Source organism: Coffea arabica, chromosome 7e (genome assembly GCF_036785885.1).
Source record: "Coffea arabica cultivar ET-39 chromosome 7e, Coffea Arabica ET-39 HiFi, whole genome shotgun sequence".
Lineage (NCBI taxonomy): Eukaryota > Viridiplantae > Streptophyta > Magnoliopsida > Gentianales > Rubiaceae > Coffea > Coffea arabica.
In genome coordinates, this window is record NC_092323.1 from 2215408 (window position 1) to 2239136 (window position 23729).

Consider the following 23729-nt stretch of genomic DNA (forward strand, 5'->3'; position numbering starts at 1 on the left):
CTTCACTTTTAAAGTATTGACTCTATATCTCTTATAAAATCAGGTCAGCCAAATTTTGATTTTGGCCTAGATTTTCGACTGTTTTTAACCTAAATCCACTATGTGATGTGAGTCATCGTCTCTTTAAGGTGCAAAAGGTTTAGATCTCACTTGTTTAGATACAGAGGCAAAAATGAATATAAGTGGGGTAATTTATCTAACTTCAAATTTTTTTCCCAAGGTAAAAAATGAATGTGAGTCAATTGATTTTATTTAATTATAAATGGGATTTGACCTTCTTACACATAAAAAAAATTTGGTTGGAAAAAAAGATCAAAATATTAGGTTGGAAAAAAGTTTGATCAACTTAATTTTTGGAGAGATGTAAAGACAATTTAGAAGTGAGGAAAAAAAAATTCATTTCATTTAACAAAAGCAAAACGTTACCAACTTTTTAAACAATTTTCCCTTTTTTGTCACCTGTACGTGGTTATGGAGTCTAGAACTATGCACACGAATTGAGACGGCAACCGGGGCAACGTTCATTCTTCGGCATTCACTATTCCACGATGTTTGCCCCTGTTGGCATGGGAGTGGGACCCTATCACCGTTGGGACTCGTACTGCTTGAGTCACGTCTTATGCCGGTAGATTTAACGAGCCTTTCCGTTCCCACTCCCTGTTCCAACTCTTTCCTTTTATTCCATTGACGCACAGCGCTTTCTGTGAGCCAAATTCATCAGTTTCTGATACTTCCCTTTCCTTTTCGAGCACTAGTATTCGATAACGAACTGCTGGTTTTGACCCCAAAAAAAAAAAGAAATGAACTGCTAAGTGAGTGGTGACTGAGAATTGCTCAAAGATTTCCCGTCTCTTGCAAGACAGAAAAGAGCAACGGCTCCAGAGATTGGAATTCTTTGTGTGTAATAAATACTCCGTAAGAGTAGATAAGAGGAAGAGGGGAAAGAGAGGAAGATGGCTGGGCAGGGGTCTTCTTGGAATTCAACTCCACTGCAAGTGTTGCATGCTCTTCTGGGATGGATTGCGTTTGCATCGTGGTCTATCAGCTTCTATCCCCAAGTCATCTTGAACTTCCGGCGTAAAAGGTTCCCCCCAACCCCGCCAATACCATTTTTAGCTTTCCGCTTTCCTCTCCACCAATTTTCACCCTTCACGTTTCATCGTGAATACTAATTAGTAATATTTTCTTTTGCTGGGGCCGTCTGCTAAATAAAACCACTGGACTCTGTATTTTGGTCGGCGGTGTTGTGCAGCGTTGTGGGCTTGAATTTTGATTTCGTGCTGTTGAATCTCACCAAGCACTCTTCCTATCTCATCTACAACGCTTCCCTCTTCTTCAGTTCTGCTGTTCAACGCCAGTACCATCAAAAATTTGGCTTTGATCAGGTTCTTTCTTTCCTTCTGTCTTTTTTTTTTCCCTTTCCCCCATTTAGTAACGTGTTTATGCGAAGGTGGAGGTCTTGGGTCCTGCTGGATTCATGAATACCCTTGATTCAGTTAAACGTATTTTAGTTTTAAGCATTATGATCACGTGCCTCTTCCGATCATGAATTCACTTTCAATTTCAAAGGATAATTCTTTTCAAATCTTGATAAATAAGCCAAACAGATCTGTGCTCTGAACTAATCACGTGTTATCCTCCTGGTTATTCCTCTTCTTGTGGAGGGTAAATTTGATTTTCTTGTCTACTCACTCCCGTCATTAACAGCTATATGCAACGTGAGCTTTTAAGTATTTTGTGCTTGTGCTAGTATTCCTCGTGCAAGGTCGAATCAGTACAGTGACGAGTGGATGCAGTACTGCTCTAACCCTTTACTTGATCTTATTCCTTGATTGGTCTATTGCAGATGATTCCAGTGGCTGCCAATGACGTAGCCTTCTCAGCCCATGCGGTTCTGCTAACTGTGTTTACCTTGTTCCAGATTGCAATCTACGAGGTGACTACTTAAATCCTTCTTTGATGCTTCCTGCTGCATGTTTTAAAAGATGACTGGAAACAGGAAAATTTGCGCGTAATTTTCTGAAATAGTGTTTGCATTGTAACTTAGACTGCCATTGAGTACTTGTATCAATTCATATAGCTGTCACTTAACCCTACACCCCCGGTTTCCCAAATTCTGTTCTTTTCCAGCGTGGACATCAAAAGGTTTCTAAAACTGCAACCGCGATTGTCGCAGCAGCTTGGTTAGCTGCTGCAGTCTGTGTTTTTGTAGCAGTTCCCCACAAGAAGTGGCTTTGGCTGGTGTCGTGCTTCAAGTAAGATGTGCTGTTTTACTCCATTCCTGTACTTCTCTTTTTAACTTAAATGAAGCCAATGTTGCTGGCCTGCCTTTAAGAGAGAACAGATTCACTTTCTGATCAGGGTTAATATCTAGGCCTTGGTTAATTTTGCATTAAGATGGGATAGGGTGCATATTTTTTTTGTTAAAAGTGTTGAAAATCTTGCTGGACTTGTTTTACGGAGCTATGGAGGAATGGTCTGTTGATGAAGTCCTCATCCATCCGTAATCGTTGTGAACTGATGCTGCTGTTCTTGGCTATGATATTTGGTTAAAAAGATTACCTTTTAATGGTGCTACCATGATTGTGGTGACCTTTTTACCTTTTGTTTCTACTGTGTGTGCAGCACAGTGCAAGTTGTCATGACAGTCATCAAATACATTCCTCAGGTTATTCCTACGGCTGGCTATCTTTGGAATTGTCCAATATTAACTACATGTACTTCGGCTTAAGTTAGGATTTAGTGAAACCGTGTCCGTTCTTTAATACCCCAAGCTTACTGGGTGCCTTTGATGCTTTTCAGTTTCTAAAGGATGTCATTATTTTTTATTTTTCTCATGGGTGACTTGCTGTGTAACTTAGGCTGTTATGAATTTCAAAAGGAAGAGCACCATTGGGTGGAGCATTGGCAACATTTTGCTTGATTTGCTTGGTGGTGTGACCAACTATGCACAAATGGCCGTGCAATCCATTGATCAGAGTAAGACTCGTGAATAGGATTATTCGGATCTATCTGGGGATTTGTAATGCAATGCCTAACTATGTTTTGTCCATGTTTCTGTCAGAATCCTGGGTGAATTTCTACGGAAACATAGGCAAGACTCTGCTGTCCTTGGTATGGACTTTTTTCTCTCTGACAATTTTGAGCTTCATCGTAATTTTTTTGCTGTTTTTATCGATCTTCCTTCAAGTTTCAACAACCCTCGGCCTTCTTTTAGAAAGATGAAATCCTGTGCTGGCATGAAGAAAGCCAGCTTCCCCTTTCATAATAATGACTGAACTGTCTTTCACTTTCACGTTGAGTCCCAGAAGACGAAAAACTTGTGATCAGGATGTCTCTTCGTTCTGTTAACTGCTGTGATCAGCAATTAATTAAGCAAGAAAATTTGGATAAAAATGGAATATGTGCAGGTTCGACCTTGTTTGAAACAGTAAATGTGTTCGTTTGATTTTCTAAATCTGCATAAAACATAAAATGCTTGGGTCCTCATAATCTCATTTTGTACTTGAATCGTACTAATTATTTTTCTTTTGGTCTGCTGGAATTGACCAAGCAGGTGTCCATTTTCTTTGACATTCTCTTCATCCTGCAACACTACGTGCTCTACCCATCCAAGCAGAAGGCTTCACCTCCTAAACTTGATGTGGTTAGCAAGGAGCCATTAATTGAATCCTCCGAAAACGCACATTCTGACAATGTATGACTGACGCACATTCATTTTCGAACACTCTCCAGCTGTAAAACAGGTTCTGTATCGCGACATTTTATTATTGTTAAATTGGACTTAGCATCTATTCCTGTTGAGATGTAATTAAATTCCGTCCCTCCTCCGCTATGCTTCTGGCTGCTGAATAAAACAAGGTTATTAACTGGTGGCTGGTGGTAATCTCTTTTACAGCACTTGATGATCTGACAGGCATTTGCAAACGGAGGACTCGTTAAAAACAACTCTAAAGTCTATTAGCTGCCAGAAGATACATACATATATGAAATACATCATACACGTATAGCACTAGAAAAGTTCGTTTTACTACTATTATTAGATTACATCATATGTTTTTTTTGCTTGTCAATAATATGATTTTTATTCAGCGGATCAAAGAATATCCGAAGGAAACGGGCATTGATGTGTTCTTCCAAACTCACAGGAGACCCTTTACCCCTCTACGAAGGAAATAAGAGAAAACAAATCCAAATCAGCCAAAAACAATATGAGGTGTGAGGTGTCACTTTCGGTATGTATGACCGCCTAAAAAAACCTTGGCTTACACGTACTTTTCACAGTTGACGAAGCAATCGCCTTCCTTCCCAAGTTTTCTAGCCATCTTCCTCGCAACTCCCAACTTCATTTAACTAAAGGAAAGGTAAAACGAAAGAAAGAGTGGAATATAAATAATTGTAATCCCACCACGTTATGCAAGTCTCGTACCAAACGAAACTGGTAGTACTATATAACAAGAAGCCTGGCCATCCTCATCCCAGTCCCCATTTGCTGCTGATTTTCACATCCATCAAATTCATTCATTCATTCGTTCGTTCAGGCAGCCATGAAGAGGGAGGGGCGTCAACACGGCATGGTCCAAACCCACCCCATCATTTCCTCACCTTGGAGGCCGAGGCAGCCCCCCAGCCGGCTGGAATCAACCTCCACGGCTGGTTGCTTTGCTAAGGTGCCCCAAAAGCCTACCAACCGCTCCAAGTTCACGGGCAAGTGCGGCCGCCCAAGGTGTGCTTCTTGTCACTTCCATCCCGCCGGTAAAGCTAAGGACAAGACCAAAGGGACTCACAAGCTGAAGTCGTGCGATGTTGTTACGAATTACAGATTGGTTACTTGGCGGGTCGTGGATGCGAGGCCCGGGTTCAACTTTACCGGGTTTTCGGCCACTGGGATTTTGGATCATTTGGCCAATGATTGTTACAGTGATGATGTTGGAGATGAAATTGATGATGGGGATGATGATGTTTACGATTATTACTACCGTCCTGCTGATCGTCGCCATCATCATCATCCAGCCGATTGGGTAGTTGACTCTGCCCTTGCAGCATCAACTGGTGTTGCTATTGGGGAGCTGCAGGATGAGTTTGATGACGACGACGACGAAAAAATGAGCTTCTGTGACGTGGGTTTTGCGTGGGAGCAGGTGGAGGAGGAGGGAGATGATGAAATTGGAGGTTGGTGTTTGGTGGAAGAAATTTGACGTCGCTTCAAGTCCTTCTTCTGCTAGCACTCTCTTTTTATTATTCTTAATGGTTGCTTCTATGTGATTGTAAGTAATTATGCACCCTTTACATTTTATTATTGTTATGGCTGTTATTATTATTATTTTGTGGGGAAGACCACCCTGTGCATTATTGTACAAGTAATTGTGACCATTTGAAAAAGAAAAAGAAAGAAAAAATTGTTACCATTTCGTGCACGAAAATCCAGTTCCTGGAGGGCATATGTTGTTGGCGACGAATAATTTTATCTCCCTCCCAAGTTATCGGTTCGGTTGGTGGATACTACCGTCCTTGATGCTTTTGTCGCACGAGATTAAATAAGTCTGTAAGTCAACTCACCCTTCCAAAAGCTTAAAAGTAAAATAATGATAAGCCGCATGCCTCTTATGATCTAGATAGAACATAAAAAGCCCCATTACCTCTTCAAAAGAAGCGTGTTGTTTAAATCTTTACATGGTCTCTCATTGTTGAGATCGAACGGGTCTTGGATGACTGGATCTTTAACCTTCCACCCTCCGCAGAAGAATTTGTACATTGCTGCTAGCCTGCTAAGTGAAACACAACCATAGTTTATGTGCACATTTCAATCTGTCCGGATATGAAATTTTACAGACTCTGCGTATGGCTACTGCTCTGGAAAACTACATCTTAGAGGGGTTCTAATGGATTATAATAAGCATTAGGCCCGACCACTAAATCGTCAATACGGAATATTCGGGGATGCATTCTCATGGTTGATGATTTCTGGTCGTGAAGCTGGGAAGCTAGTAGCAGTTCGACCATTCTTCCCGGAAACATGCTTGGATATGCCGTTCTTGTTTAAAGAGGTTGCTGGTGGTGGAAGTGAGACTGGCATCGTGCCTTGCATTGTCCTGGAGCTGAGCTTTCTTCCCAGTTTAGGTGACTGAGATTGTGTAACTGGATTCTGCAAGAAGTGGAAAGTTATAGCAAAGTACTTGGAATAAATGGACACGTAAAGTTCGAAAGCTTGATGCTCAACTTCCCGTGAGTTAACTTTTTAACACTTGCTTTGCTGCTGGCTCTATGGATTGGCTAAACATTTTGGGGAAACAAAATAACTGAGAAAAAGTTCTTTTGACATGAAGGCTTTAATGGTGAAGAACGGACAACTGGATTCTGTAGTTCAAAATCGGAAGATGTGGTACATTTAATTCTAGATGTAGCAAAAGGTGTGTGCAATAACATGCCTTTTTAGTGTGACTGCTTTGTGTTTCCCGTTCCTTGTAGAACTCTGGAAGAGGGCGAGCTTTGAAGCAAAAACTTTGACGCAATTTTCTCAGCTCCGATTCTGCTTTTTCCTGCATTAATCAAAGGGACCCTTGAGTACTACTAGTAAGGCTTTGCTGGCGTTTTGGAACTGCGCATGCTCCAAAGAGTTGAGAAAAATGAATACTCCGAGTATCTATCTAATGCAGGAGAGAAATCCGGACAAAAGAATAGAGTATAACCTTTAAAATGAATACTCCGATGATTTGAATTTTGGCGGTTCGCAGCCAGGATGACAATCACGGACTCAGGCTTTGGATCCTCAGGCTCCGGTGATTGTTGGGTAGAATTCAAGGCGAGGGGCTGCGAGTGAGGTACGCTGTTATCGGGGGAAGTAACCAAGCTTTCAGCTTCTGCGGCGGCATTAGCTTGCTCAAGCAAAGCTGCGGCCTTTTTAGCGGCAATACGCTTGTAATGAGCTTCAAAGAAAGCCTTCTTCTGGGCAACCGAACCAGGCTGGGCATACCTCTCGGCCTCTTCAACATACCGGTTGTGGGAGAAGGTGGACCATTTCTCCCAAGCTAAAGATTCTGAAACGAACCTCCCAAATGAAACCGATTCCCCGAGAACATGCATGGGATTCCCCTGCAATGGCATATATACATAAGTGTATCCAATCTTAAAAGCTCATCACAACCTGCATTTGAGCCCCTCCCCAAAAACTTTGTAATCTTTTGTTATCTGCTTTTAGGGTACCTCCAAAAAAAAAGATTGCAGTATGCGGGGCGGGGGGGGGGGGGGGTGTTTACCTGGTTGAGTTCATTGGACATAGCAGAAGAAGCATAAGAGAATGGGTGCATGACACAAGCTGTATCTCCCATAATAAGAGAATGGCTGACCGCTGCTGCTGCTGTTTGAGTTTGTTCGAACCCACAGCCACAACGCTACTGATGATGGGCTGAGTAAAAATCTGAACTTCTGAATTTTTTGCCCTTCTAATCTTTTTCTTTTCTCTTGGGGAAATTAATCTCTCTTTTTTCTTTTTTAAATCTGGAACAGTAAAATTTTGAAATTCAAATGAAAAGCTGAAAGAGTACGTTGCGTGGAAAGCTAAGCCACATATGACACAAAAACACACATGCACTAGAGGTCAGCGATCGGCAGAGGTACACAAAAAAGAAGAAGAAGGCAGGCAAATTTTTTTTTCCCTTTTTTGCCTTGGTGGGGCTGCTGCTTTTGTCAACTTACTACTGACTTCAGCTTCTAACTTCTAAGGCATGCATGCCTTTTGCCCAGATGGTCTGGAGTCTTTTTCAAATTGGTCTGGGCCCCATCGCATTCTGTTGTTTGAAATTAATGAAGTATCTGTCTTTAACGTTCGAATTTTCGAAATCATCTCCCTAAGTGCAGTGCTGGTTCGTTCTTGGCGTCGGTTATGGTGTCTTATTTATTTGATCCCCTGAACTTGACTTTGTATTGTAGTAATAAGGAGTAATGTCTTATTATGATTACATTATCCGAAATCTTTTTTTTTCTTTTGGTATTGTTTTTAAAATATTTTTTGTCTTTTCAATTATTTATTTTATATACATTATATTACAAAAACAAGAAGTGATAGTACAAGAATTCCCAAATAATCTTCAATTCAAATGCACCTAAAATTTGGTATATCCTTCCAAAATCAAGGTAAGAACTTAACCCCAGTTTGTTTGTTGTTGGAGTTTGTAGAGCCTGTAGTCAAATGTCAGCGGGCTGAACCACTAGTTGTTGTAACATCACTTCAGCTGTTAGGAGCCCCGTTTAAATTGCCCTTTTTTTTTTTTTTTTCGAGTCTTTTGTAGGAAAATGTTACACAGTAACTTAATGTATATGAAGTAAAAAGGTAATTAAAAAATATATTCATAAAATATATAAAAAAAATTTCAGAAAAAAAATAACAATTCAAACAAGATCTAAATAATCGAGATGGACAGGAGAAACACTAGCCCTCCTCCCTCCCATCCAAAAAAAAAAAAAAAAAAGAGCAAATGTGGGAAGATCCTTGAGCAGCTACTCGCATGGTATCCTACTTTCAAGACAGATGGAGAAAAAAATAAAGCAAACAGAAGCAGAGAAAACTACAATAAAAGCAGTCCATGGTGGAGGTTTCACGAGTCGAAGGCAAAAAGCTTTGATCATTCCGACCCAATCCCTGCCGTTGTTCATCCCAAACCAGTGAGCCGTGATTTATAGGGCTGATTTCTCAATTTCAATTCCAACAGATGTGATTAAATTATGTAAACCATTTCCATGAGAATGTAGAGTTATATATATATATATATATTACTCTATAACACATTTATTCGTTTCAACAATGACACCAACTGGCAATTGGTGAAACATGTGCCATATTAAACAAAATAAAAGGAGAGGGAAACACCAAATTCTAAGGAAAAATATAAAGCAAAAAAAAAAAAAAAAAACCTTAGGCACTTATAAATTTGAGATCAATCTTCTTTTTTTTCTTTTTAACTTATGTTTCCTGGGTTGAAGTGGCGGTAGAGTATTTAATAGAGCCAATCTAAGGAAACCAAGATTTCTGGTGCATTTGATAAAATTAAAGTCCAAAACTGAAATCTAAAATTTGAATCTATTACATTATTGAATTCGATACATTTGAATGTATATCACATTAAATGATAAATTGATAAGTAAATAATTTATCTCACTTAATTTTGAGAACAAGTTTTGCATAGAAAATTCGATGTCATATAATTAATTCAAATGTTCAATTTTTTATTATCAAACGCGTCTAAACATATTAATATCTAAATTTATTAAATTTAAATGCTGAATTGGATGAATTATCAAACATAATTCATCTCCAATGGCAAAGCTTATTTGCGTCCGCACATCCATAAGGTGGTCCTGGATGAACCAGAAAACAAAAAATCCTTGCCCTAAATTCAACAGACGATAGCCTAACTGATTTAAATAGCAATCTGGGTTGAAGCATAGAAAACAGGCCTAGGAAGAAAGTTATTACACCCGTATAACAAGATACAGCAACGAACAAATACAGACGCATACATCTGCAAACTTCTGAATGTACTACAAAAATAAAATTTTTCTGGAAGCTTTTATTCTCTCTCTCTCTCTTATCATATACTTTTTTCAACTCTCAAACCTAGTTTCATTATTCCTTTTTCTTTTTCCCGTCAGTTTTAAGGAATTGTACAGTTGGAAGTGAACTTTGTCTAAAACAACATTTCAAATAAAACCTATGGAGATGCCAGAATATCCAGAACAAGGCAGAGTGCATTTTTCACAAGATTTTCGAATTCAGAAAAGGCTCCTTACCAAATCAATGCATTATCCGGTTATACCTGATATGAACATCTGAAAGCTAGAATCCTCCTCCCAGAAAAAGGACGCTGCATTTCCATGTCAGCAGACTTCCACCTGTGCGGTGCCTCCCTTCTGTTTCAGATTTTCAGTAACTCATGCATCATCGTATTATAGACATATTTCTAGGATCTTAAACTACGACATTTCACCACTTCGAAGATGCCTATCATGCCCATTTGTATCCCAAAATCCTGAGTACGACGATCTTCTTTTGGGCTTATAAACCTTGCCTCTTTTTTTCTGTCCTTTACGACCTGAAAGCATCACAGACATAATGATCACAAAACCCAAGATTGAAAAGGCCCATAGAGAAATTATCCAGAACCTCATTGAGCTAAACGTTTGGTTTGGCTCTTCAGGTGGAGATATCTCCTCGGAGTTGTTCGTTGTTGTGGTATTATATGTCAAGTTATGAACCTCCTCAAATTTTCCAAACTTCCTTGAGATTGTAGTTTCACTAGAATCCTGATTTGAAATGGTCTGGGGACTACGAACATTGCATTTGCTTCTCTCATGGTGCAAGTGTAGAGCTTCATTCAGTGTCTTAACACACTCTATACTTAGCAGGTCACGCTGCAGTGAATCATCATCAGAATGGTCAAGTGTTGATGGGTCAGGAGGGTCAGGAAATTTAGCCCCGCAGCTATTTACGACATCAGTATGAATCCAGTTTGCTTTATCAAAGGTCCAGTTTCCAACTCTAAATTCCAAGCCATAGTGGAATACCCTATACTTGACACCAGGTACAGGAACATAACCTGGATATATCAAAATCTCATTGCTTATCTGATGCCTCAGATTTAACTGCACAAGAAACAATGACATATCAGTAAGTACATGCTACTCTCATAGCTTCAAACTATATCACATGAAGGTGTTCAATCAAAAACCTAATTAAAGCATTCAATGATTTCTCCAACTTGATGCTCTATAAAGGGAATGTCATGGTAGCATAGGAGCTGAGCATCTCACAGAAAGGAAAATCTGTAAATCTTTCCTATGCTAATGCCAGGAAATGGAATCAGACGTAGACACCACAGCTTCTAATGTAAGTCAACATGGAGGTACCTCTGCAGCACCAAAGGAGTAGCCATACATTTCACTAATCCATCCAGACTCATAGACATCTCCAGTAATATTTCTAGACCAGTGAGATCTGTCAGCTCGGACCTCCTCAGTTTTGTGGAGCCACAGCAGAGCAAATTTTCGAAGATCATTTATATGCATAATGATCACACCTCCAACCTTGTCACATGCTTCAGGATGGCGAGTGTGGAGCTTTGCAAGCTCATTATCGCACCCAATCAGGTAACTGACACAGATTAAACAGATGAGACTTCTTTCAAGAATTTCGAAGACCTAACGACTACAACTGCTGAGTGAAATGTGCCTTACCCATAGGGAGTTGAAACTGGTCTACCACGTGCAGCTTTGAACTCCCATGGGGTAATTGGTCCCCGCATAATCATGTCAGCATCAAGGATTACTATATATTCTGCATCTGTTTTTACATGATTAAGCCAATGAAGAACTGCAGCAGGCTTATTAATAGCTGGATACCTGATGTCACACAAACAATCCCAGGTCTTACTCTACTTTGTACTTGTTCATGCATGCCAACTAATGAGATGAACGCAACTGGCACATTTGAAGTTTTGCAATGCCACTAAGACAGGCTGATTTTGGAAAAATTACTAGTTGTTGGCCAATAATTTGTAAAAGCAGAAGACTTTACCAATCGCCTGTTAATGGATGCCGGCTCATGGATGGAACATAATGAGTGGGAGCCAAGTGATGTCCTTTATATTGTTTCAAATCTTCATCGTTGCAGCTGAGAAGTCTTGTTATATTCCCAGGCTGGCCACTCAGCTGAAAACTGTGCACAAGGCCTACAGTTTGCCAATCAAAGTAAGAATTACATTCTGTGGAGAAAATGGTGTGAATTTTGGGGTGTGGCTTTATGGGTTCATCAACAACTTGAACGTGTGGCTCATCAACAACTTGAGCACGGTCCTCATCCATCATTTGAAGAGTTTTGGGAGTCAAAAGTTTCGGCCCGGTAAGTTCTGCAAATGCTTTGCTCCTTAAGAAACTCAAATATTTTGACCATTTTGGTTTGGGACAGCCATAGGTTGCATGCTGTAACAGAAGACCTTCATTCAAGGTATTGATGCATTCTATGTTCAGGAATAGTGCTCTCCTCTTATCTGGAGCAGTTTCAAGTTGATTTACCTACACAAAACAATAATTTTATCAATCATTAAAGATGTACATAATGTGAAGACAAGCACTTTTCGTAGACTTTAAATCAATCTTAGCAAGTATTGGCTGTGGGTTTTGCAACCGAATTTTTTTTAAGACATTTAGTGCAAAGGGTATAGAATATGACACGCATAAGCTGCTAAAAATAGTCACTTGTAAGTAACTGATAGATTACTATCTAATGCTGCAGAATAGTTGAAAATATTAAACTTCAATAGCCCAAAAAAGAAAAAAGCCTCATGTATAAATCACAATAGAGCCAAAGAAGTTCTTTGTTGAGCTTTGCTTCAGTCCATTGCTGGTATATTCTAAGTCAATAAGGGTGTAACCTTTCACATGCTCCAAGCTAAGAAGAATGTAAACTGTTAGGCGGATTAATTGTCTTTATTACCAAATCATTAGTCAACTTTAATAGTTTAGTGTTAAATGCACCTATGAGAACCCTGTTCAGTTTCCCAATTTCTACGCCTTCATAATTACAAAAACAGAACATGTTCTTAAAACTTTTCATACTGCAAAAGATAGTTCATGGCTTTCTACAACAATGTAAGTTAGCTTTAGATATTACCAAAACTATAGACTTGTGTTGCATTTGGAGTAGCACTGGAAATCGGATCTAATTGGATCGTTGCAGGAAAAATGGATTTGGAATCAATGACATAGCTGTCAATTCCATAAGGACCAGTGGCACTTTGTATATGGAACTTATGAAACATCACCCACTTTCTCATTTACTTTTTAAACAAAGTTTGCGTAGTAGTCTTGACAGTCAAAAAATGGTTATAGCAAAGAGCGTTCTCTAATTATGTTCAATGGCATCTTAGACAAACTTCAATTTGATAATTGAGATAAAGTCAAAAGTGTAACCCTCTACTTCAAGGTAGGACATCAGTATCTTTTGCCCTCATTCATTTTGATATATCAGGGAACTTGACTTGAGTGTAACTTTTGATACAAATTTCTTTAGGAAAGTCGTTGACCAGCTACCTCATATGATGGACCAGGAATAAAGAAAAAAAATTAGTCAATTCTCATACCTTCTTTCTACTTCTATAATTTTTGCAGTCAGTATGGGTACTTTTCAATGATCAGCTGGCATAAAGGGCCTTAGAACCTTAGCCATTCTCTGTTTTTAATAATGTGCCAAATAATTTAAAATCTCAGATCTAGGAAAGCCAAAAAGAATCTGCAGCTAATGGATTTGCCTTTTTATAAGCGCCAGCCTCAGCCAATAAGTTTTAGATTACAACCTATATTGTGGTTTTCCAAGCAGCACAAAAGAAACAAGTGGATAAGGAAGGCAATAAAAAATCAGAGCTGCTGTTCTCTTCAGGAGACAAATGGAAAAACGCAACTGAAACTTGGATATCAAATCCATAAATCTGCTCCAATCAAGTATTGGATTACCTCTCTTGGATATGGAGGTTCAGGAAAAAGCCGACCACAATCATAAACAATGTTGTCCTCGTGGTGATCCAATTTACTGAATGACCAGTTCCCAACACGAAATGGCAAGCCATAGTGCATGAGGATTGGCTCAACACCATCTAGTGGAATATAGCCTGGATAGATCATCAGGTTATTGTTTATCTTGTGTCGAAGTCCTACCTGGCAATGCAATAAATCACACTTATCAATAAATATGGACTAAGCATTCAAGAAAGGGTGCAATGCATGGGCAAAAGCATCAAAGAGAAATACCTCTGCAGCACCAAAGGAATATCCATACATCTCACTTATCCACCCTTGACCATATATATCTCCTGTATAATTGGTTGCCCAATGAGCTCTATCTTCTCGTACTTCTTCACTTTTTGAAAGCCACATGGGTGCCAAAGCTCGAAGATCGTCTATGTGCATAACTAAAAGCCCGCCAACCTTGTCACAGAGTTCAGGATGCTTCGTATGCAATTTAGCAAGAATATTGTCACAACCAACCAAATACCTATTATGGAACGTATATTTTCGGATGAAAAACTATGATGTGGTAAAACAAAGATTCAAAAAAATTCTTTAGCAATGCAGTCAAGAATAGAATATTTGTACCATATGAAAAGAGAGCTTAGGGATGTGTTTCAATAGAATTATAATCTAAAGAAAATCAACCCTGAGATTTTGTTAGTCCAAAAGGCCTCAAATCACTGTATTTATGATCTCTTCAGCTTCCAAGTTCAGGATTTTTAGACTTTAACACAGTCTAGGATTGATTTGCAGTCAGGTTTTTGCTTCTCTTCTTGCCCAAAAAAAGAGAAAAAAAAGAAGAAGAAAAAAAAGACTACAAGAATTAGGAGTGATTGGAGCTGGAGCCTATATGTAGTTCCATTTCAACCTTCTAAACTGAAAGCGCTCAACTTTCTAAGAAGTGCAGCTTTTCACTCATTGAAAAGCTTTTCCACCTTGTTCAAGTCAGGGAAATATTTCAAACAAGAACTTATAACTGACTACCCCAGTTTCCTTTATTTATACAAATCTAGAGAACCAATAAATGAAAAAAAAAAAAAAATCTTTGAACAACAAGGGTGACTAGTTTTACCCATAATATGCAGCTACTGGCCTTCCCTTCTCGGCACCAAGCTCCCAGGGAATTATTGGACCTCGTATTATCATGTCTGCATCTAAGATCACAACCCAATCAACATTTTGTGCATCTTTACTGTGCTTAAGCCAATGGACAATACCAGCTGGTTTGTTAATTGCAGGATACCTGCAGGTCAAAAGAAAAGGAAGGAAAAGAAGAGATAACCTTCAGGAAAGTGCTCTTTAGTATACTCCCTACCAACAATATTTTATTTTATCAAGACAAGCACTTGAATTCTGTTAAAGTTTTGGAAGCAAAACTAAATCAAACAGCAAAGTAAGAGAACAAGAAAAGAAAAGTAGTAAAGTCATATTCTTGTTGATTTTCGATAATCAGACTCTTAACCACAAGCAAATTTTTCTTACCAATGAAACTACAAGAAAAAGGGATAGCAACTATTAGGCATTTATCCATTGCGAACCGATGAAAGGGAAAAAGATGCTGAACCTTGTGAAGTAACTGAAAGAAGATGCAAAGAGAAGAGACACAGCGATGAAATTCTCCCCAAAAAAAAAAATCAGGCAGCAAATTCCTTAATGATTGAGCTAATGGTAGAAGTCATTACATCAGTTGCATTACTAAGATCCTGAAAATATATTTAGGTGCATCAAACAAATCAAAATCCCCTTGCAATTCAACAAGTTGTCCAATCGATCCCGTAACGTTAGGTGGTTTCTTAAACTTTCGCATATTGATATGTTTTAAAGCATTGATTGCAACCGAATTGTAGAAAAAGGATAATGCAAACCATGATTGGAAATGCTAGAGAAAGAGAGAGGGACCGGAAAGAATTAAAAAGGCTGGAGAGAGAGGGGGATACGAACCAGTCACCAGTCTTGGGGTGCCTGCTCATGGAAGGCACCTCGAAAGTGGGAGCCAAGTCCATTCCTCGGTAGGTCTTCCGCTCCTCTTGGGTGCAGCTGAGAAGCCTGGTAATGGGGCCGGGCTGGCGGGACTTCTTGAAGCTGTGCATAAGCCCAACCGTCTGCCAATCGAAATAGTTCTGGCATTCCACCGAGAATAGAGTGTGGATCCTCCACGGTGCCTGGTGTTTATGAACACCATGGGCGGCCCCTTCTCTCTGGGCAGCGCCACCCCCACTCAGCAGCAGCAGCAGCAGCAGCGCCACCACCAACATCACTCTCAAATACATAATCATAATCACCACCTCCACCCGTCGCCCCACCTAACACACACCCAAGGGCATTGCGATATTCCAAATTTGTACAGAAGGATCTGAATCTGATAAGGGTCAAATGCAGACTTCCCTTTATCACTACTACTGCATCTTTAATTACTTGTATAATAAATTCAATGACTTATAGGTTAGGCCCCTGCCCTCGTTTTTGTATGAGATCGTGGAGAGAAATGGTATAGGAATAGGAGGGAGGGAGAGTACTATGAAAAAGACGCTTTGCTAGACTTGTCCACTTGTTGCACGTGCAGCCCCGACGAGTTTTTTTTTTTTTTTTTTTTTTAATAATAATGCTCTAACGCTGTTGCACGTATTCGTCTAATTAATAATTATCTGAAGTGATGAAGATTACTCTGACTCGCGCTAGGTAGCTCGACTAATTTTCGTTCGGGATTTTTTACTCTAAAATCTCTAGTTTGCGTCCTAATTATTACTATTTTGGGTATCAATTGGATCCGTTCTATTTGGATACTGTGCAATTAGTTAGACTCGAAGACCCGCAGTACAAAAAAAAAGAAGAAGATTTCTCTAAATTGAGGAGGGGACAAATAAATTTACAAAAGTAATGATACTACAAATAGTAATTATTTAAAAAGAAAAATAAAAGGGGGGCGAGTGTTCAATGAGATAGACCACGAGGACAGGAGGCACCAGCTCAGTCGGCATTTTCTTCTCTGTTTCGAAAAGCAGAGGTGGCTCCCCCCACTCCGAGATGCTAAATGAACTCAATCAACTAAAAATAAAATGAATAGAATTTATCATATATATAAAGTAGGAGTATATTTAGAATAAAATCTGTCGAATCTGAAAAAAAAATTTATTAAAGAGCCGCTTGGTTTGAGGATTTTTGCATGGGAATGATGATAATTCCAATATTTAGTGTTTGGTACACTGTAATGGGAATTAAAATATTGAAATCATGTCCAAAAATTTGGAGATTCATGATTCGTGATTAAATTGGGAGGAATCACTCAAAATACTCGGTTCATTTCCAACAGTGAATAAATAAAAAAAAATATTTTGATAAAATACTTCCTTTCTCACTCTCCCGGACTCCCACCATCGAGCCTCCCCTTCGTCCCTTGCCTTCAACACTAGTCTCTCTCCCATAGCATCTAACAACTCCTCCCTCTTCCCTTGTTTCTGACCACTTTTCCCTCCTTCCCAGCATCTGACAACACCCCCCCTACTTTGTTTCCAATTTTCTTCCTTTTCCATGGCATCTGACAAATCCCTCCTTTTTTCCCATTGCCCGTCACTTTTCCATCGCCCCAGTAGACCCTTTCCTCTCCTCTCTCGCCATCAAATTGTCCTTCCCATCACAATCGATCCCTTATGTTCTCTTCTTTTTGTGAAGGGCTCTAACTTGATTGCATTGTATGGTGATTCTAACAGGTTTCAGCAAATGACGAAATTTGCTGTTTTCTTTTGGAAAATTTTTTGCGAATGTCTGAAAGTTCCGGTTGCAATTTTTTGAGAAAAGGGCAAAAATGACAAATATCCAGATCTTTTATTGATTAGTCATGAGTTTTTGTTGGTAATTGTTAAACAAAGAACCAAAAAAGATTTGGATTGGTAGTAATTCAGTGGTGGTCCAGTGGTGGGCGTGATTATCAATCTAGGAAAGAGAACAATAATTAAAAAAGTGAAAAATTAATTTAGATATCATTTTAAGTATGTTTATACCAAGCACCAGTCTATATAATGGTACCAGGGTTCAAATCCAAACTACTGAGTTTTTGTATATTATTCCATCTCCAATTCCAATTCCAGAGCATCAGCATTCAGTGCTCCTAGCACCAAGTTACCCGCTGCAGATTTCATGTCCCCCTCCTTTTCGAAGTACTAATTGCACGAAGATATCAATAGGTTATCCAATAATCATCAACTCAGGAGCTTGGCAAATTTAGAAGTTCAATCTCAAATTCAAATCTAATGAAATTCGAACTCAAGCTCACTCAAGTTTTAAAAGAATAAAAAATAATTATTCTATTTTTTTAAAAAATAAATAAAACTGTCATTTTTCCTTAATATATAATAAAAACATTAGGGATATACTCCCTTCGTCTTAATTATTTGGTTTTGTTTCGGAAATAAAAGCTTTATAAAAATAGTAGTTTGATTGTAATGTTTATGTTTTTTTTTTCCAATTTTACCCCTATAAGTTCAAAATTTAATTTTGAATGGTAACATGCATATGATTAGAGGGAAGAGTTATATTAAAAAGAGAGACTAAAAGTTGTCTTGACATTTTCAACATAACAAATATTTTGGGATATCCCAAAATAAAAAATATAATACTTTTAATGGGATGAAGGGAATATATAATTTTACCAATAAAATAATATACACACACGCGCGTACTTGCACCCACACAAATCAGCTCACGAGCTATTGAGTTAAATTTCTCTATACTCGGTTTGATTTGGTCGATTCAAATCTGACTCAAGTTTGATGTTGACATGGTTTAAGTCGAATTTTAATTGAGCTAATTCATGAACAGTTTGATTCGTTTACACCGTAATCATACTTGTAGTGACAATACCACGTATGCCATACCCAATGTTGGTTTGAATAACAAATTTACCCTTTTTAGAGTGCACTCAACGTTTAACTATTGAAGGGCATAATTGTTATTTTCATGCAATTTTGTTATAAAAGTGTAAAAAAATATATCTTACAAGTGCCCATTAATGAGTGTCCAACGATAAAAACATGGACACTTGTTAAGATGTAATTTAGGTGTTAAATTCTTAGAAAGAAATTCTAATTAGAAAAAAATGTATAAATGAACGGAGAGCAATAATTGTTAGTGTATGTACTCATATAGCAGGTTACGTGTAATTAAAGTGTGTTAAAGAGTGCCCATTACACATCCATCCGTTAGAAAAACTTACAAAAAAATAAAAATAAAAATAAAAATAAAAATGCTGTGGGTACATCACTTGCCATATTTGCATGAGCCCTGTGTTAAACTTTCTGCGTTTAGGCTTGGGTTATTATGGACCTCGTGCAATAACACCATCCCCCGTATCAGGCGATGTCACATCGTTGAAGACTTGCGTAGCTCCATTTTTTGCTTTCTTCTGAGAAGGAAATATACAGTTTAAATGAACTTCAATAAAATTATTATTCGAGTCTCGGGCGCGTACCGGACTTCCTAACCATTGCCTCCAGATTACGCCACCATAAATTCGTTTACTTCTACTGAACTGAACAGATAATTTCTAACTTTCCTAAACAAGAGGTGCATCAGAAGTTTTTTCAGAAAATAAATTTATGTGTATCATTCATCATTATTAGATCCTACTACCGCATGAAGAAGTTCGAAACCAATCAAGTTCTATTTTGTCTTCTTAGCTTTCAATTTCAATTTTCGAAAGATTGATTCTTACACCGAAAGAACACAGCACAGTAACTATTATTCCATCAGATCTGTTTTTCCAATTTTCCAACAGACATGCATGCACATTCTCCAGAAAACACACAATGGAAACTGTCACACTCTATAAAACTTGTTACAAGACAAAGAGCCGATCAACGCTTGTACATCATCCCGTTGTTTTACCATATTCACATTTGTTTATCGCTTGTTAGTAAAAGATCAGCAGCAATAAGGAAATTAGGAAATAAACTTTTCAGGAGTTGATGGCTATTTTAGCCTTATTATTAGGAGTTGGTGGCTGACATTGGACTTTCAATCATCTGCAATTAAAGAAAAATTATCAACAAATGAATGTGTCAATCTGCCGTCACAAACAACCTCTAATCTTTTCTACCTGCCCGGGCTGGAAAACTTGGCTTTTGACTTAGTGCCACTAGATAATCAAGAAATTAATTACACTTCAGAAATCTACGCAGTCTAGTGCTACAAAACCTCTGTAGTTGCAATAATTTTCTTCCTCTGTAGTTGCAATTATTTTCTTCAAACAAATTCTCTTTAATTTGTTAAATGAAGTTAATTATATGCAGAATGACTATATATGATCTTAACAGTGGATAATTCTACATTACAAGACACGATTGATGATCCAGCACCTACTACAACAATGAAAATCTCGGCATTCTCCAGCACTGTAATCCTGTATTTTTGGCGTTCCGTAAGCGTGGCATAACCATCATTTACACTTTTTCATCTCCATCTCTGTCGACATTATTATTATTTGGGTTTGATTTTCAGGGATAGTATGTCCCAGCATGTATTCTTCAGCCATCATAAACCAAACCTTAACCCCATTCTTGATACTCATATGTGGCACACATATTTCAATTCAATGTCAGCATCCTTGTGTCCCTCCCCTCCCATCATCAAAAAGGCATAATTCCCACAATATCAGATACTAATATTCTCTCCCAGACTTCACATCGTGTACCAGATTGCCAAGCACAACCAAATTACCAAGGCCGGTGCGTGGTTCAACTGATCACAACCCTACCTTGGTTTGGATCGAGAGAAAGTGGCAGAAAAGAAAGGATTAAGAAGGAAAGTTCAATTGTTTCGTTCCTTTGGGAATTCAAGAGAGACGGAAAAGAAGCGAAATGGACTGATAAAATACACCTCCAAATGGCAAAATTTTTCTTCCCATAAGAGGGAAGAAACAGACGGAAATGATACAATACTATTTTTAATATGACGGTTTTATCCTTATGAAGCTGAGACAACCAAGTATAATTCCTCATGTATCCCATGCTGATTAAAAACCCCTCAGACCAAAACTATTATCACCTTTTTTCACTCTTCTAACAGTAGTAAAGTGCAAACAAGTTCATACAGCCATCCTAGATCATCTTCACCACAATTATATAAACCATTGAAACAAGAAAAGAGGAAATTAAATGAAGTACTCCAGATACAAAGTATGGAAAGGTATCTATAACTTCCCCCACAGGGCCTACCCCCCAACCTAGAGTAGCTAGGTGGGGAAGTAAGATTAACCCTTGTTCATACATAGGATTCTCTGGTATGAAATGAGCCACTTCAAATAGGTTCAGCCATCCTAGATCATCTTCACCACAATTATATAAACTGATTGGAACAAGAAAACAAACTTGGTTGGTTATAAAACTAAAAGGATATATACATAAAATTAGTTCGTGATAAATTCTTTTCTTCACATTTCTCTCCGACTCCCAAAAACTCCCAAACAAAATATACATCCTTTCTCTTCTCTTCTTTTCCCTCGTAATCTATCATATATCTTCTTATCTTTCCTCCCCTAAACTCCCAGGCTAGGCCTTGGATGTGGAAAATCACCCCTTAAACCCCCACAAAGGCATAGCCAACCAGAAACAAGGATTTTTCTTTAAAAGCACTTAACACCAAGTGAGACAGAAAAAAGATTCCATGACAGATACAATCAGATAAAATTCTGTATAAAGATCCTCAGGTTGTTGAATGTATCAAAATTTCGTCCCAAATACCAAAAAGAACAGAAATCAACAGAAGGTTTTAACTGATGATTATCACAGAATATATTAAACACAGAGGAGACAGAAAAAAAATTCCAAGATGAAATTTCAAATAGCAAGCATCCCTTTTGTCAAAGAGACAGGAAGTAGACTTCAACAATACAGCATACCTATATCTAGCATTGCTTCTTGCCAGGTTGGCAGTGAGAAAAACTTTGCTTTCACTTTCTTTTTAATGGATCTCTGCTTAATCCATGCTTCTTCAGAGTCGTGATGTAATTTCTCATCATGGTGAACTTGTTGCTCCCAAGGTGATAAAAGTAATCCCAAGTGAATATCCCAGTCTTATGCAGGTCATCAAAGAGTAACCTAATGAACCACCCAAAATTAAAGACCAAAAAGAAACTTAAAAACATGCCACAAGAAAAACTCATCTGTCGTAGTATTGTAATAGCACCATTATACCTTACCCCATAGTTCCCTACAGGTTCTGCTGACAGGATCCCCACATAACGACGTCCATATATTACCTGATTCGGACACAAAATGCCCCGTTAGGCATTACTCAAGATTGATGCTTGAATGGTTCTGCTATCTGGCCAAGTTTCCATAGGCATTATCTTTGTTTTGTGGACTGTAAATACTCAATGCCGAAAACAAGGAAATGCAATTTTAAAGGTACTCCATTTTGAGAAAAACTGCAGACCTGCAACGGTTTATACAAATGCTCATTCACATCTGTCTTTCCCCATCTAGAACAGCTAACTTTGGGCGAAAGAAAATAAAAGATTAAGACTAGCAAATGAGGCTCAACACAATCTGTTTAGCTTACTTATCTAATTGATACCACTCAAAGAAGATGGATATCTGAGTCAATTACCTTCTCACCCGCAACGGATCTGACCTTACTGTCAGCAGCAGGGCTATAAACTCTTAAATACTCAGCTGGCAAACTGTAAAGACTTCCATCATCAAATTGTACCTCCACCTAACATATAGAAGATCCACAAAATGATAATTAGTACAGGCTATCCCAGATTCCAAGGTTATAGCAAGGGACGAAAGCCAAGGATAAACATCCAAAACAAGTGCACTCAAAATTTCATAGCCTCCAGATTACTAATATCATTTCTTCTTAACATAAATACAAGAATTGCCCAGCAGCTTTCAACATCAACCAATTCTTCCAGCAGTAAGAACAACCACGGAGCAGGACTATCTGTCACTTCTTTAAGAAATAACGAATCCAATAAATCATTAAAATCCCGTTCAACTGAGGTGTCATTGCTGTTGTCAAAGTCATTAGCTGATCACACAAATTACGAAAAGTAATAGACAGCAGTACCCTAACGATAGCGAAAACCTAAACTACCACCTCAGTGGCCTTTCTAAATGCCTGACAATTATAGTTATACATTTTCAATCGACCCAAAAAAAAAAAAAGAGTTGGCCCTATTTCACCATTTTTTAACCAAAATTTGCCCAGACAAAAAATAGAATCACAATCGCGATAAGTTGGGGTAAAATTCAACAGATAAGAAATCTCCATAGCAGGAAGCTATCTTACGCTCTTTGGAGCTTTAAGAGAGAATCTGGTGAGACGTGGATATTCTACTGCCGTCTGGATGCTTCGAAACGCCCGGTGAATCCCAGCCATGGTTCTCTTCTCCGTCGCTTCCGAGTCTGTGACTCAGCGACTCGCCGTACTCGTTAGATCTTAAGCACTCGTGCAGCCCACTGGACGAATGCTAAACCCATGTCGCTCTTCCACTTTCTCGCAAATTGCCTATGGACGGTCATCGGCCGTTCTACCCCGCCAACTGGTCGGCCCACGAGAAACAAAGCCCATGCATCTTACTATACTAACAACAAGCATCCATTCAGATGGTCCATACTGTCATCGAAAAATTTTAATTCCAAGTGCCTTCTATCTTGTTGAAAGTGTCATACTTTTCTTTTTTTACTGTATCAAAATATTTGTCATGTTCGACATTTTTAACTACTTTATACTCTGAAATTTCCCTTATGTCCTTTATCAATAATGCATAAAAATAAATGTGATGGAATTACCTTTTACTTTTTATTTTGACCCGCACATGATTAAGGGCAAAAGTGAACCAAAAGAAAAAACTTTTTGATGAAATATACTGTGCATAAAAAACACATCTCCAAACATAACTACTAAATATACGAGACGGAGGAAGTATTAAGGTCCAGTCCACGAGTGGTAGCAGCTTTATGGGGAGAAACAATAATATGGAAGTCGTAATAGAATATAAAGTAGTAATCTACCTCTCAGCAAAATTGACACGAGAATTTCCCAAGTAGTCACCCGTTCCAGTACTATTCTTCGCCCGAACAAAACAAGCTTAACTTCGAAGTTTTGATGGGATCTGGAACGTTACAAGCGATTTGTATATTCTCGAGAGAAATTCAATTTTATGTTTTTTT

General features: G+C 38.4%; 5 protein-coding genes across 10 annotated transcripts; 2 read left to right on the forward strand and 3 right to left on the reverse strand.

The window, feature by feature from the left end:
• Nucleotides 1-523: 523 nt before the first annotated feature.
• LOC113722941 (cystinosin homolog) lies at nt 524-4760 on the forward strand. 3 transcript variants are annotated; one of them, XM_027246181.2, is made up of 9 exons: nt 524-1084; nt 1253-1385; nt 1847-1936; nt 2131-2255; nt 2626-2668; nt 2862-2979; nt 3065-3114; nt 3557-3746; nt 4542-4760. In XM_027246181.2, exons 1-8 carry the CDS (start codon nt 954-956, stop codon nt 3701-3703), a joined length of 837 nt encoding a protein of 278 aa, XP_027101982.1. In that variant the 5' UTR covers nt 524-953; the 3' UTR covers nt 3704-3746; nt 4542-4760. The 3 variants fall into 3 exon arrangements, with proteins under 3 accessions (XP_027101982.1, XP_027101983.1, XP_027101979.1); XM_027246182.2 differs by lacking the exon at nt 4542-4760 and adding an exon at nt 3899-4052; XM_027246178.2 differs by lacking the exon at nt 4542-4760 and having other exon boundaries at nt 526-1084; nt 3557-3869.
• On the forward strand, nt 4155-5323 carry LOC113722943 (uncharacterized). The gene is made up of 2 exons (XM_072058858.1): nt 4155-4235; nt 4542-5323. Exons 1-2 carry the CDS (start codon nt 4212-4214, stop codon nt 5196-5198), a joined length of 681 nt encoding a protein of 226 aa, XP_071914959.1. The 5' UTR covers nt 4155-4211; the 3' UTR covers nt 5199-5323.
• Nucleotides 5324-5642: 319 nt separating this feature from the next.
• Nucleotides 5643-8268, reverse strand: LOC113722944 (uncharacterized). The gene is made up of 4 exons (XM_027246183.2): nt 7257-8268; nt 6690-7092; nt 6429-6539; nt 5643-6145 (listed from the first exon to the last, which is right to left on the reverse strand). The coding sequence occupies exons 1-3, from the start codon at nt 7326-7328 to the stop codon at nt 6433-6435; spliced, it is 582 nt and encodes a 193-aa protein (XP_027101984.1). The 5' UTR covers nt 7329-8268; the 3' UTR covers nt 5643-6145; nt 6429-6432.
• Nucleotides 8269-9412: 1144 nt separating this feature from the next.
• On the reverse strand, nt 9413-16026 carry LOC113723095 (peptidyl serine alpha-galactosyltransferase). Its single transcript, XM_072058982.1, has 8 exons — nt 15499-16026; nt 14630-14800; nt 13798-14041; nt 13504-13704; nt 11570-12066; nt 11230-11394; nt 10903-11146; nt 9413-10638 (listed from the first exon to the last, which is right to left on the reverse strand). The coding sequence occupies exons 1-8, from the start codon at nt 15831-15833 to the stop codon at nt 9970-9972; spliced, it is 2526 nt and encodes an 841-aa protein (XP_071915083.1). The 5' UTR covers nt 15834-16026; the 3' UTR covers nt 9413-9969.
• A 2638-nt stretch (nt 16027-18664) lies between these two features.
• Nucleotides 18665-23147, reverse strand: LOC113722940 (uncharacterized). Of its 4 annotated transcripts, none has more exons than XR_011818510.1 (5): nt 22846-23146; nt 22159-22266; nt 21744-21808; nt 21449-21647; nt 18665-18955 (listed from the first exon to the last, which is right to left on the reverse strand). XR_011818510.1 is itself a non-coding variant. In XM_072059943.1 (4 exons), exons 1-4 carry the CDS (start codon nt 22933-22935, stop codon nt 21500-21502), a joined length of 411 nt encoding a protein of 136 aa, XP_071916044.1. In that variant the 5' UTR covers nt 22936-23144; the 3' UTR covers nt 21306-21499. The 4 variants fall into 4 exon arrangements, 2 of the variants coding, with proteins under 2 accessions (XP_071916044.1, XP_071916045.1); XR_011818511.1 differs by lacking the exon at nt 18665-18955 and adding an exon at nt 19094-20895 and having other exon boundaries at nt 22846-23147; XM_072059943.1 differs by lacking the exon at nt 18665-18955 and having other exon boundaries at nt 21306-21647; nt 22846-23144.
• Between the last annotated feature and the right edge of the window lie 582 nt (nt 23148-23729).

Coding starts and splice junctions, on each gene's coding strand:
- LOC113722944 (XM_027246183.2), bottom strand. CDS start 7,328: ATGGGAGATACAGCTTGTGTCATGCACCCATTCTCTTATGCTTCTTCT. Junction 7,093..7,256: donor TGTCCAATGAACTCAACCAG/GTAAACACCCCC, acceptor ATGCCATTGCAG/GGGAATCCCATGCATGTTCT. Junction 6,540..6,689: donor TCGGAGTATTCATTTTAAAG/GTTATACTCTAT, acceptor TGATTAATGCAG/GAAAAAGCAGAATCGGAGCT.
- LOC113722940 (XM_072059943.1), bottom strand. CDS start 22,935: ATGGCTGGGATTCACCGGGCGTTTCGAAGCATCCAGACGGCAGTAGAA. Junction 22,267..22,845: donor CTCTTAAAGCTCCAAAGAGC/GTAAGATAGCTT, acceptor TCTATATGTTAG/GTGGAGGTACAATTTGATGA. Junction 21,648..21,743: donor GTAGGGAACTATGGGGTAAG/GTATAATGGTGC, acceptor GTGGTTCATTAG/GTTACTCTTTGATGACCTGC.
- LOC113722943 (XM_072058858.1), top strand. CDS start 4,212: ATGAGGTGTGAGGTGTCACTTTCG. Junction 4,236..4,541: donor GGTGTGAGGTGTCACTTTCG/GTATGTATGACC, acceptor TCGTTCGTTCAG/GCAGCCATGAAGAGGGAGGG.
- LOC113722941 (XM_027246181.2), top strand. CDS start 954: ATGGCTGGGCAGGGGTCTTCTTGGAATTCAACTCCACTGCAAGTGTTG. Junction 1,085..1,252: donor TTGAACTTCCGGCGTAAAAG/GTTCCCCCCAAC, acceptor GGTGTTGTGCAG/CGTTGTGGGCTTGAATTTTG. Junction 2,669..2,861: donor TCATCAAATACATTCCTCAG/GTTATTCCTACG, acceptor TGTGTAACTTAG/GCTGTTATGAATTTCAAAAG.
- LOC113723095 (XM_072058982.1), bottom strand. CDS start 15,833: ATGATTATGTATTTGAGAGTGATGTTGGTGGTGGCGCTGCTGCTGCTG. Junction 11,395..11,569: donor CATCCATTAACAGGCGATTG/GTAAAGTCTTCT, acceptor GTGTGACATCAG/GTATCCAGCTATTAATAAGC. Junction 10,639..10,902: donor ACTCCTTTGGTGCTGCAGAG/GTACCTCCATGT, acceptor TTTCTTGTGCAG/TTAAATCTGAGGCATCAGAT.